Raw genomic sequence first — 14165 nt, 5'->3', positions numbered from 1 at the left:
AGGGAGAGGGGGCTAGATAGTGAAAACGAGGGTAGTAAGTATATTGAAATAAATAAACAGTGAGAATGAGGGAGAGAATTAATTAATGTGTGGATGCACTGTGTGCATGAGTGAGAATTAAATAATTTGTAGATGAATTGTCTGTATGAAGGAGATAATTAATGAGTTTGTGAGAATGCATTAATGAATGTGTAAATTATTTGTGTAAATGAGGGAGAGACTTAATGATTTTGTGAATTAATTAGTGAATGAAAGTGTGAATTAGTGAGTGACTGTGTGTGTTATAGATATACAATTGATTTGTGGAAAGGTAAAGATGGCAGAAGCAGGATGTTTGAGCCTTGGAGACTAAGATGACACAGGCAGGGTGGTTATGGGACAAAGCTGGCATAGGCCGGGCTGTTTGGGGACAAAGTTGACTCATGCTGGGCTATTTGGGGACAAAGATGGTCCTATGCGTGTAATTTGGGTGCTGGTCAAGATCTATGTGAGCAGTGTGGTCGCCAAGGCTGGCTTTGGGTTGTGCAACCTGTCATCTATCCCTGTAATTTAGGGGATTTTATCTATATCTTTATTGCTGAGTATACTTGCAGTGCTATGTTTCCATACATTATTATTGTATACCTGCAAATACGGGATTTGTATGTCTGATTCTATGCCTGCAGAGCTGAGTTCACATGTGAACAATAATAATAACAATATTAAAATATATATACATATATATATATATATATATATATATAATTGATAACAGCAATCACACTCCTATCATGGCCAGGCAACCAGTACATGCTGGAACCTGGGTATGCCTGGGCATGATAGGAGTGTGATTGCTGTTAACAATCATATATATATATATTAATATTGTTATTTAATTTTTTTGTCCAATTTTGATTTGATTTTTTTGTCCAATTTTGATGTGTTACTTACTTTTAATAAAAGTTACATTTTCATTTCGGTGTACCACCGTCAATGTCTGCCTCAGTATATAGTGATAGGTGTTATGCTGTACCACCGTCATTGTCTGCCTCAGTATATAGGTGTTATGCTGTACCCAGTCAATGTCTGCCTCAGTATATAGTGATAGGTGTTATGCTGTACCACTGTCATTGTCTGCCTCAGTATATAGTGATAACCAGACAAGACATACATGGTACAGGCCGCCACAAAGGACAGGGAACAAGGCAAGGAACACAGGGGATGGAGTGAGGAGCCAAGCTCCTCAGACGCTTCTCCTTTAAGCAAGGATAGGATATCTCAAACGGGATGTATAAGGGGAAGAGGGCAAAGGTACATAAAATACAGATACACAAACAAAACAGCAAGCTGTGGAGAGCAGATCAACTCCAGGCAGACCTCTTAAAGGGGCAGCCACACCTGGCAGTTTGCAGGGCTGGGGTTCGAATCCTGACAATGTTAGTGTATGTTTAGGTATGTATGTTAGTGTACGCATGTTAGTGTCTGTCTGGGTATGTTAGTGTGTCTGCTTGGGTATGCATGTTAGTGTATGTCTGCCTTAGTATGCGTGTCATACAACAGACAACAGAGGGTTAAAGTCAATGTTATTCGGAGTACTTGGACCCATTCTCGGTAATGTGAAGCATTTCTACAGAAGAAACACTTGTTACAAAACTTCCTGGAAAACCCACACTCAGCCTGCAATGAAAATACCAAATATTTGTGTATAATCTTCATTGAATCGATAAGTTTAATAAGTCATTATAATACAGACAAAACATAAAGAAGAAAAAAATGTCCAACCAATGCTTCATATGCTTTATACTATGTTGCCTATGACTAAGAGCTATTAGTGCAAAACATGAAAGTCATTTCATGGTTCGTTCCCTGTATTCTCTTGTTGCTTCTTTTCCAACCAAAGATCACTTCAAAATCCCATTCAAGTCTGTGGAGCCCTAGGAAGGAAATAAAAAATGCAATATACCAATCAGCCATAACATGGCCTAATATTGCGTAGGCTCCCCTTTTGCAGCCAAAACAGCTCTGACCCAGGGCTGATTCAAGGCTCTGGTGGGCCATGGGCAAACAATATAATAGTGGGTCCCCCTCCTATCCTGTAGTGGGGGAGGGCAGGTGCTGAAGTGGGGAGTACAGGGGCTGTAGGTCGGGGGACAGACAGAAGGCTTGTAGTGGAAGGCCAACTAGCCCTGTTGCCCCCCACTACTAGCCTCTATTCCCCCCACTGTGGGGGGGCAGGTGCTGTAGTGGGGGGCTAGGTAGTGTAGTGAATGGGATAGGTGCTGTATGGACAGGATAAAGGATAAAGTGGGGAAAAGGGGCTGAGGGAAAATAAGTTGATTAGAAAATTCAAAACAAAATTTATTTTAAAAAAATTATACATATATGCACACCTTCACATACACATAAAATACATTTTATATATTATAGTATATCACATAGATTCAGAAACATCACACACAGTCACATAAACAGACAAACACAGTAACAAACAAACACAGTGACAAACACAGTCACACTGACAAACACAGTCACACACATAGTCAAACATACCTGGTGCTGACAGGAGCTTACTTTGAGTTTGTGTGAAGGAGGAACTCTCAGGCAATCAGGAGAGTTGAAAAGTCTCTCCTGATTGGCTGAGACCTCCTTCACTCAGATTCCTCATTCCGGGACAAGGCATTGTCCTGGATTGAGGCTGCCCGGAAACTCCCATTGCAGGAGTGTCCTGGGCAATCCGGGACATGTGGTCACCCTAGCCCCAAACCGACAGTATGACTGCCAGTGGGCCCTTGAAGGTTAGTGGGCCCTGGGCAAATGCCCACTTTGCCCGCTGAATAAAGCGGCCTTGCTCTGACCCTTTGAGGCATTGACTCCACTAGACCTCTGAAGGTGTGCTGTGGTATCTGGCTCCAAGATGTTAGCAGCAGATCCTTTCAGTCATGTAAGTTGCGAGGTGGGCCTCCATGGACTGTAGTCCAGCACAGCCCACAGATGCTCGATTGGATTGAAATCTAGGAAAACCTTGAACTTCTTGTGTTCCTCAAACCATTCCAGGTCTAGCGGTTATTGCTTTGTGGCAGGTGGTACATGTCAAATTAACATCCACCTGAATGGCAAGACCCATGGTTTCCCTGCAGAACATTGCCCAAAGCATCACACTGCCTCTGTCAACTTGCTTTTGTCCCATAGTGCATCCTGGTGGCACGTGTTCCCCAGGTAAGCGATGCACCCGGCCATCCAAGTGATATAAAAGAAAACGTGATTCATCAGACCAGGTCAACTTCTTCCATTGCCTGGTGGTCCAGGTGCCAATACTCAGGTGCCCATTGTAAGCACTTTCAGCATTGGACAGGGGTCAGCATGCACACTCTGACCAGCCATATACGCAACAAACTGTGATGCACTGTGTGTTTTGACACCTTTCTATCAGTACCAGCATTACATTTTTAGCAGTTTGAGCTACAGTAGCTCGTATGTTGGATTTGAGCACATAGGCCAGCTCCCCCCTCCCCCCATGTCACAAATTCACCACTTTTTCCTTCCTTGGATCACTTTTCATAGGTACTAACCACTGCAGAATGGGAATAACCCACAAGAGCTGCAGTTTTAGAGATGCTCTGACCCAGTTGTCTAGCCATCACAATTTTTCCTGCTTCAACTCTGAGGATGAAATGTTCACTTGAGCCTAATATATGCCACCCAGGTGCCATGATAACAAGATAAGCAGCGTTATTCACTTGTCAGTGGTCATCATGTTATGGCTGATCAGTGTACATGTCCCTAACGCTGTGCCTCTGGTGCACAGGGGTATATAAACATACTCTCATGTAGCCAGCAGCCACTATTTTAACCAGTGCTTTTTTTGTTTTCCTAGGTATACAGCTCAGTTATGTCCAATGTTGGGCCAAATGGACCCAGGAAAAATGGACAACGCAAGAAATCCCACAGAAGCCACTGCATGTGGTGCTACTATAGTTCTACATTTCCCCAAGTGCTCCTGTATTTAGAGTGACAGTCCCTCTTTGAGACTGTACTAGGCTAGGCATTGAGACCCATAGGCAGGGCCCTCCTTATCTAATATATCAGTTTCTCTGACTGTGATTTCTAGTTTTGTCATATACGGTAATTTTAATGTATGCACTGTAAGAAGCATTGTATAAATGTGGTGCTATATAAATGAAAATAATCATATTAATTTTCTAAGATCTCAGAAGAGCTCCATAGCAATAAAAAAAAGTAATAACCCTGTATATAAACTAATTTGCGTCAGGATTTCTGCATATGCAATGCCCATATCAAGCTCCTGCATACGTAAAAGAGGGAGAAATACAGTTAAATTTCGGGAAAAAAGGAAGTAAAATTTCGGAAAAAAGTAGTAAATAATTAAATATGTGAAATCAAGTGATAATTACCAGTCTTATCTCTATCGGTGAGGAAAGTGTGAAGAAAAAATAGTAGATAGTATTCAATATGTAGATGTTTTTAACAAAGCAACTAGTCCTGAAGGGTTATGGAGTTCCACTTGGTTAGGGAAAATCTATAATGACAAAGAGTTAACTAAAAGAAGACAGCGCTCAAACAATACATGAATGTAAAAACATATATATTTTTTATAGGAAAAAACAAAGAGCATATATTAAAAATATAAATCAAAACATATAGACAAACAAAAATAAAAAATGTACAGAGATGGGATATATTTCTCCAAAAGATCCAAAACAGCAATAAACAATAATTAAGGGGTTATAACTCACTGTTGAGTAAGTTATGCCTGGCCAGGACGCGTTTCATTCTATGACTTATATAACCAGAATGTTATCCAGAATGTTGTATACCTTAAAGTTGAATTTTTTAAAGAACAACCAAACCTACACTGCACATCCAGTGGCCTAAGTTACTTTTTTTAAAAAAAAAAAATACTCAATGGAGTTTAATTACAGAATGAATATAAACAATACATTTAAAGCAACTATATGATGGAACTAAAAAATGTGACATTCAGTTTTTTCTCTTTTGTGCATTTTATTTCAGTGGTGAGAGTGGGGCAGGGAAGACTGTGGCAGCCAAATACATTATGGGATATATATCCAAGGTCTCAGGTGGTGGCAGCAAAGTACAGGTAACCTGAACAACTTTCAGCTTTTGAAATAACTCTTTTTTTCTACTTCAGATTGAAAAACAAAGTGGTGATATACACAGTTGGGTTAACATATAGTGTTGCTGCAGGGTAACATAAACTACAGAATTTAATCTGGCATACTGCAGACTGTATGTAATTCTGTAGTAACAGAAAAGGTGAAGCTGTGGAAAATTGATTCTAATCTTCCATTGTGGATGCATTTAATTCCCATTAACCATTTACTGCCACTTGCCCAAATATTTTTGCAGGTCCAAGATGAGTTATACATCTACTTGGTGAAACACATTCATTTTTTTAAGATACTTTACAATGACTTACAAGGCTAACAGCATGACAATCCATGAATGATTATAGATTCCTATAAAATTCAGTCATTCTTCTTCTGGTAGAATCTGTTTAGTACCCCTCATATCTGCTTTATAAAAAGCCCCTTTGGGCATATTAAACTTAAGGGTGTAATTTGCATACTGTATGTTTTGGGGTCACAATAATCCTTGATCATTTACTAAAGATGGTCCATCAGGCTGAAGCGAGCTGGATTTAGATTACAACAGGTCCAAGGCAGGGTAACAATTTAAGTCTGCAGATTTACCCTTAATACACTGAACTGGCAAATCTGTTAAGAGCATGCACAGCAATTTACTTGTGGCCTAGGAAGATTGGCTGATAATCACCATCCAATAACTGGCTCAGTGTCTGTTATTATCAACAATGTGGTAGTGTTAATTTGATTGCATATTAGTTTTTTCTTTAACTCAATTTATGAAGCTGCTTGATTGTCTTAATGTGTTGATTCTTATATCCGGTTGACTATGGAACCTACTGAATCATCAGACACTTTCAGTGCTATGCTTTGGGGTTTGTGATCTGTGGGTTTAGTTTTTATTTTGACCAGCCAACAGTGTAACAGGGCAAGGGAGTGGAGGTCTTGGCACAGACATCTAGATTAAGACCCTCGCACAACAAATAACACCTACAGTGTGGCAGGACATGTCCTCCCATGGGATATCACAAGGGAGCTTAGACATGGAAGTCTGAGCAGAGCTCCACTCCTATCCAATAGGCAAAAATAGTATTAGTATGTGTAGCGTAAACATGTTATTCCAAAATATATCTTGCTTCAATTCTAGAATCAATTCATTCCTATAAGCAAATATGAAAACCATAATAAGTAGAGCTGAGACACATTATATACATATACAGTACTTCTGTTGTCTTCACTTCCTGGTATGGTTGTGGTTATTTTCAGAAAGTAAGTGCACTGAAATGGGAAGTAGTGTTGAAGTAGAGTTGATTCTCTGTAAAAAAAATATATATTATGGGTTTTCCAGTTGCATGTCTCAAGGCAGTTAAGAGTTGAACATTTTAATTTGCCGTTTGCTTATAGCGTTATTGTGTACTAAAGTTAGCTTTGTCATAAAGAGTTTATTTTAAAAATATATGAAACTTTTAAAATCTCTTTTAATAAAAAAGCCTTTCGTATCACAGATATTTGTGATAATAATAGCTTTAAATAGGAACTACACAGTTGTAAGAAAAAACATAAAGCTACAAGGTAATACACTGACTATTAAGACTATGTAGGTTGATTCCAGGAAGCACATTACAACTTCCTTCATGGGCTTGTGATAAGGTTTCAATGTAGCCTTCACGGTGTTGTCACAGGAACTGGAATACGCCCTGGTATTTATACGAGCTGAAAAGATTATTGTGAGTTAAACAAAAATAACACCAATAGTTTGAAAGTGGATTCCATGTCTATGTAACATTATGTGTGTATAGTTTTTATGTTGTTTTATGACAACGTAATTAAAATCTACTAGTTACAACACCTTTTCATAATTACATTTGCTGTCGCTTGGACAGCATTGATCTATAACTTTTGAACATTATATATATATATATATACACATATCAAATAACAGATGAAATAAGTATCTTGTGATAATACCTTTTTTATTGGACTAACAGAATTTTGGAATGACAAGCTTTCTCAAGTCTAAAGCATTTCTGATCAAAACGACACATAGAATTCAATTTTGTGTGGCAGGGGAGGGGGCTTGTCACCCAGATCTGATAAGGGAGGATGAGATGTTTAAAAGTATGTGTCTTTCCAGAGGGTCATAAATATTCTACGTGGGAGTTTTGAGGGAGGGGGGGTAGCACTGCTAAAGACAAACTGACACAGGAAAACAAATATATGCTATTGCTCACATACAGGGAATAGAATAGAGTGATGAATACAGGGATGGGAATGTATATGTCTACACATGTTGTCATATATACAGGTAAATATAGAACATGGCACACTAAAAAATACAGTACATATAGCAGGTGTGTGTGGAGGGGTTCATGTAAAACCTGTGTAGTGGGACAGGAAACCCAAATCGGCATTGAGTCCTCTATTCTTGCTGTTGAAAAGTTGAATCATTCTGACTTCAAATTTTTTTATTTCTTGGGTATTACTGAAGTCTCCTTTCAGCAGCTTGATTTTTAGATCCTTGATTGAGTTGTCATGTTGGGTGAAATGGTGTCCCACATTTTAGACTTGAGAAAAGGAGAAAAGCTCGAGAAAGCTTGTCATTCCAAAATTCTGGTAGTCCAATAAAAAAGGTATTATCACAAGAGACTTATTTCATCTGTTATTTGATATTGACACCATTGGACTAATAAGGCTACAACCTCTATATGTGTGTGTGTCTGTAAATTATGTAAATTAACACACATAAAATTGGATTCATTTGGTTTTGCTGTCCTTCGGATTTACACGAATTAAGATGTAATGTCCTTTTTTTCAGCATGTTAAAGACATAATTCTTCAGTCCAATCCTCTTCTGGAAGCATTTGGCAATGCTAAAACAGTCAGAAACAACAACTCCAGCAGATTTGTGAGTATACCATCAGATTAAAATACTACTGTAAAAGAATATGTGTGCTAGGGTATAGAGGTTTGAGCGAGGGTTCACATTAAGCTTCCTTTTTATCACATTATGGTTTTAAAGAAAAACTAGGCGATATATCACAGTAGCAGTTTAGAATTTAGGAATCCTATCATAATACAAGATAAAAACATAAAACTCAACTGACATCAATATGACAAGAATACAATATCCTATGCGATCATGGTTTTATTGTCTGAATTTTGTATGTGTTAAGATTTGAGAAGAATTTGGACTACAGTCATACTAGATGCTAAACCTTTCGTGATGTACATGGTATGAGCTTGCAGCATTTTCTTAAATTAGGCGTGTGTAGATAAAGAGGAATAATTGGTCAGTATATTTACTATTGTTCATTATATTAGTTAGTAGGAGACAGAAAAAAAATGATGTTTCTTTCTTATCGAATGCCTTAATGAACTTCCAACTACTGATGTTTACTTCTTCGTGCAGGGTAAATACTTTGAGATCCAGTTTAGCCGTGGAGGAGAACCTGACGGGGGCAAAATTTCAAACTTCCTCCTGGAAAAATCCCGTGTGGTCAATCAAAATGAGAATGAACGTAACTTTCATGTTTTCTACCAGGTGAATAGCCTGAATTGCATGTTTACAGTGTTTAAAGGACTGTGTTATTTTAAATCCATAACTGACAAAGATGTTAGGACATGAACAATATCATGCCACACTGAAGCAACTGAAATATTACAACATTGTATATGGGTCATATATATGATAAGAGGCAAGCACTAAACACACTCACTTACTGATGCCTTGTATATGTGGTATGGGGATGAGTAAACTCGATCATAAATAAGCAGGAGTAGCTTACCATGTGTATTCTTAGAGCCTATTATTCTCCTTGAATAGATTTTGGATCACTTCTAAGCTTTAAATGTTTGGACATTTAACCAATTATTTGTTTTTTTTGCAGCTCATAGAGGGAGCATCCCAAGAACAAAAACAGAACCTGGGGATAATGTCAGCTGATTATTATTTCTACCTAAATCAGTCTGAAACCTTTAAAGTAGAAGGGACAGATGATAGGAGTGATTTTTATGAAATGCTGGTATGTCCTGTCCAATCCTTTATTTTACTTTTATATGCATTAAATAAATGTAAGAGTGATAGGAAATGCTAAATATTTTTAAACACAGTGTTGGGCTACTAATGGGACATGGAGTTGATCTGAACTTTAGTTCATTTATAAATTATAATTACACCCATGAACCAGATGTAATAGTCCCATTAGAATGTTAGCAGGTGAAAAACCATATTATAAGTAAAAAGGTACATACATTTGTAAACTCAACACTTATCTTGCAATTTCTTGATTTTCGCATAGCACTTAAATACAAAAAAAGTAGAAATCCTCATTGTGTAGTATATATATTGTCTAATAAATGTTAAACCCTATATTATATATATTAATTTTTACTAAAATAGTAAAGCATATGCTTACATTAAAAGTTGTAACAGTGTGAGGAGCATCTAGACACTCAACCAGTTAAGGATCATCCGGTTCATCCAAAGAGTGTATCTTCCACGGAGTGTCCAGGGCTTCTTTCTGGTTTTTGCTGGCTCCTCTTTACCACGTTCTTACGCTTCTATGGACGTCTCATTCTTCAATTAACCCTAGGCTCACCTCCAATGACACAATACATTGACAAACACACAATGATGCTTACCACCATATGCTCAAACAGACGCTAAGACAGTATGCTCAAACAGACGCTAACACCATATTTCGTACATTAAAACCATTTGTGAACTCACGTGCTAACATCACATGTTCACAGTCACACATGCTAATACCATAAATTAACTAACATACACTCTAACATCATACACTTACACTTTTGTATCAACAGCAATTAACAGATGTGGCTGAACCTGATGGACACATGTCTTTTTTCAGCCTATGTAACTATAAACACTCTAACACGACTTATACATATGCATACACGCACGCACACTGACTCTCTCTCTCACCTTTCTTTTTCTTCCCCTCTCCCACTCTTCCATCTATAGTGCAGCTTGCACAGCTCTCTCTTCCTCTTACCTTGTACACAGATCATTTGACTTTAGCACAGCTTACACTACTTCCATGCCTCTTTGATATCAGGATAACAAATGGTAGTTAAACAAAGCCTTTATGAACTAATTCATTAATTATGGTGCTCCATTATTTTTATATTGCAGTGTTATACCGAACTTCATTAACACTGGACCTAGAACATTAGAAAAACATTGTAACATATCCATGTATAGTTTTTTTATGTTGTGATTTACTGACCACTGATATCACCTATTTGCCAAATAACTTTCCATTCTGCTTTGATAATGCATATAGTAAAACTCTGTGTGTCTTTTCTAATTCACTATTTGCTGTTCTGCCCTGTTCATGTATCCGCCTCTTAGAATGCCATGCAGGTCATTGGTATTTCTGTAGAGGAACAGCAGCTGGTCCTGCAGATTACAGCTGGCATCCTGCACTTGGGGAACATTAGCTTTCTGGAGCACGGGAACTATGCCAAGCTTGAGAATCAAGACCGTAAGTAAATTTGAAAAGGATGTGTACTTCTTGAGCAAAATCCACCCAAATCTCTCTGTTCCTCCTTTTGTGTCAATCTTCCCTATTGTATATTGGGGTTCTATAAAAATAGAAGGATCAGAGCAAACACTATAAAACATTAGCGGAGGCAGGTATGATGGTTTAACTCATATGTAAACCACTGTTTTCCTCTTAACTGTTTCACTTTATTGTGTTCCAGACTTGGCCTTTCCAGCCTACCTGCTAGGTATAGACAAGGACCGTCTCAATAATAAACTCACCAGCCGTAAAATGGACAGCAAGTGGGGTGGACGTTCTGAATCGATCACAGTGACCCTAAATATAGAGCAGGCTGCTTACACTCGAGATGCCCTGTCTAAAGCTCTTTATGCTCGGGTCTTCGACTTCCTGGTGGAGGTGAGCAATTTGAGTTGAGGCAGGGACAATTTAATGCTTGATGGAGCTATAGGCAAACCTTTGTGTAAAGGTGCTTTTCCTACTCCACCATCTACACATGCACTCACTGTAATCTCCCTAAGCCTCACATTCCATGTCAGCATCCCTACTCTCACAGAAGATTGCCTTACTAGTGGTGGTGTTGCCCTTCTCCATCCGCACAGACACTGAATCTTTAACTGCAATGCAGTGGCAGATATGGTATATTATTGACAGGCTCAAGCCCATAGCAAGTAAACTGCCACCTCAACCGGCCACCATGCAGCACTGTTTGTAAATCTTTTAGCAGGGCTACAATCAAATTGTAAAAAGCAATTTGTTTCATAAGATGTCATGTGCCATTTCTTCTTAGATCATTTAAATGACGCCTCTGACATTTAAAGTTTCTGCCTTCTTTAATAAATCTCTAAGTAGTAGGTCTGACACCTGGCTTCTCCCTGGCTTTTATACTGCAAACCAGGCTGCTGAGCAAGTTGGTTTACCTGAGTATGGTTTCAATTATGATTTCTATCCAGGACCAGATTACTCTTAATACGGACTAGGAACTTGCCTAGACTACCATCATTTATGGGAAAAGCGCATAAAGCCTTGACAATGATTCCTATTCCATTTTCACTCTTTTATGTTCAAGCTCCATCCACTTTTATTCAACTACCTTCAAAACTTTGTAATTGATTTTTCATTTTTTCTAATTGTTGGTCAACCTCCAGTTCCTAGGCATACAGGGACCGTTAATCCAAATAAATATATTAATTTGTCATTAAATTGACATACTTTATATATTATAATATTAATATTCCTGAAATTATATGGAGATAAAGAGGTTTGTTCTATGCAGGTAACTCAGTTGTGTGTTGTGTTGACAATATTTTCTGTTTTATTTTTTTCCATAGTCAATAAACAAAGCTATGGAGAAACCATATCAGGAGTATAACATTGGTGTGCTGGATATATATGGGTTTGAAATATTCCAGGTAATCTTTTGTGTTCTTAATGAAAAATAAAAAAAAGCAGTGAGTGGAAAATCCTTTAAACAGCACAATTTTCTGATAAAGGAGACTACCAGAAAAGGACTGCTTGCATAAAAATATTGTATAAAATTATAATTTGGACTACCAGTGATTTAAACAGCTTAGACAAAGTAACCGTTACTGTTCTTTCTTAATAATGATTATACAAATATGTTTTAGCAATTGGAACTTCACAGGCACACTGAGAATAAGTGACATATGCTTATCCCCCTCGCCTGGTGAGAATTGGCAGGTAGCGCAGGACGAAAAAAATCCCTCTGCACTGGTCTCATTCTTTGCCACCAGGAGGCCAACAGTAAAACAAAAAGACTTTAAGTAGAGTTTTCAACATTACTGTATCCCTTTTGGACTCCTTTTATGGGCTATTTTTCTAAATAGAAATGTAACTGTGAATGCCTCCAGGACTTAAAGTTGCTAACTCTCTTCTACCAACAATACAATTTGGAGACAAAACATCACCAGCCTAAACCCGTTGATTTCTAGTCATTGTTCAGAACCTTTACCCCCCTTTAATCAGCAAAAGAACCTATGTGAGTTAATCCATTCAACATTGTATACTGCCTAGAGAAACCCCCTGCATGGTTTATACATATTACATTTGTGGTATGAACATATAAAACATAGGGACCATTACAAACACCAAATAGAAATAAGTAAGCATACGCATAATCATATGTAATAATGTAGTAATAGGGATTAAGAATTTCAATTGATGTTTCGATTTGCCAAATTATTTATTAATGACTACTCCATCCAGATCTTAATATGATAAGAGTTCTAGAAAAAAAAAAGGGGATTTAACTTGTTTTTGTTCTATCCTTCTATCGCATAGAAAAATGGCTTTGAGCAATTTTGTATCAACTTTGTCAATGAGAAGCTGCAGCAGATCTTCATAGAGCTTACATTAAAAGCTGAGCAGGTAATTGTACATGGTGGGAGTTAAGTTAAAAACCAGAGGTGTCGTGGTTTAACCAAGCTGGTAAAGTTGCAAGTCCACAAAGGAATACCAGGTCCCCAAAAAAGGCATTAAGGCCCCAGCCATCCATTGGACAGACCAGTGTGGAAAAAGTACAGGGAAGGGTCGCTGTTTCCTTAAGGCCAGGGGATCAAGCTTTCCCTCTCTTACAGGCAGTGGCGTCGCTACAGGGGGGCAAGGGGGGGCAATTGCCCCCCCTAGGATATTCCTTGCCCCCCCTGTTGCCCCCCCGCCGAATTTAGAGCCACCCAGGACAGTCCCCTTGACTGCTAATGACGGCATGGTGCCGTCGCTAGCAGTCCCAGTCGGGTGCTAATGACGGGACCATGCCGTCGCTAGCACTATCTTACCTTGATGGAGGTCGGTGGACCTCCATCACCACCTACCCTGGCGATCTGCCCCTCACGCTGAAGGGCATCACTGGGCCCACCCGATCCGGCCGGTGACGGCACGCGCAATGGCGCGATGACGTCACCGCGCAACTTTATTAATAACTGACAATTGTCAGTTAAAGCGGTATGGGGGCATGCTGCTTAGATGCCTGTATCTCAGGCATCTAAGCAGCTACAGACCCCCAACATATACCGTTGGAAAGGTAATCGCCTCACCTTTCCAACGGTATATAGATTGTAAAACAATAATAATAATAAACAATATTAAGTTTAAAAAAAAATAAAAAAATGATTTAAACATAAAGTAGTTAAACTTTAAAAAAAAAAAAAGTATAAGTATTCTAGCTAAATGATCACTGTGATAGCCAATGTTACCACAGCGATCATATAGCTATAAAAAGTCACATTCCCTTTTTAAAAATGGCCGATACTAATTTTTAATCCCATGATCCCTTTGATCATGGGGTTAAATTTAGCCAACGGTAGAGGGAGGCAATTTTTGAAATCCTGATGAACTGCAAATATTATTAAAATCAGCCATTTAGCCTGTGCGGTACGTGAGTAACCATCTCATCCCTTGCATTTTTACTGCAAAACTTATTTTTGCTGTAAAAGTGATTTTTTTTTCTCCCTTTACCATCATTTCTTTGGGATTGTAAGGGGAAAGAATGGTGTGTGTGCTTCTGCGAGTGAATCTATGG

The 14165-nt window shown here is 38.4% G+C and overlaps 1 protein-coding gene across 1 annotated transcript in view; it reads left to right on the top strand.

Annotated features, from left to right (window-relative positions):
* The window catches only part of MYO1F (myosin IF), a 42379-nt gene that overhangs the window by 12631 nt on the left and 15583 nt on the right, over positions 1-14165 (top strand). Inside the window, exons 5-12 of the mRNA XM_053463986.1 lie at positions 5011-5098; positions 7918-8007; positions 8512-8643; positions 8990-9124; positions 10477-10609; positions 10830-11026; positions 11959-12039; positions 12929-13015. Coding sequence (XP_053319961.1) covers positions 5011-5098; positions 7918-8007; positions 8512-8643; positions 8990-9124; positions 10477-10609; positions 10830-11026; positions 11959-12039; positions 12929-13015 — 943 coding nt within the window. The remainder of the gene's footprint in view (positions 1-5010; positions 5099-7917; positions 8008-8511; positions 8644-8989; positions 9125-10476; positions 10610-10829; positions 11027-11958; positions 12040-12928; positions 13016-14165) is intronic.

Source organism: Spea bombifrons, chromosome 1 (assembly GCF_027358695.1).
Source record: "Spea bombifrons isolate aSpeBom1 chromosome 1, aSpeBom1.2.pri, whole genome shotgun sequence".
NCBI classification, from domain to species: domain Eukaryota; kingdom Metazoa; phylum Chordata; class Amphibia; order Anura; family Pelobatidae; genus Spea; species Spea bombifrons.
This window is presented reverse-complemented; position numbering and strand designations above follow the sequence as displayed.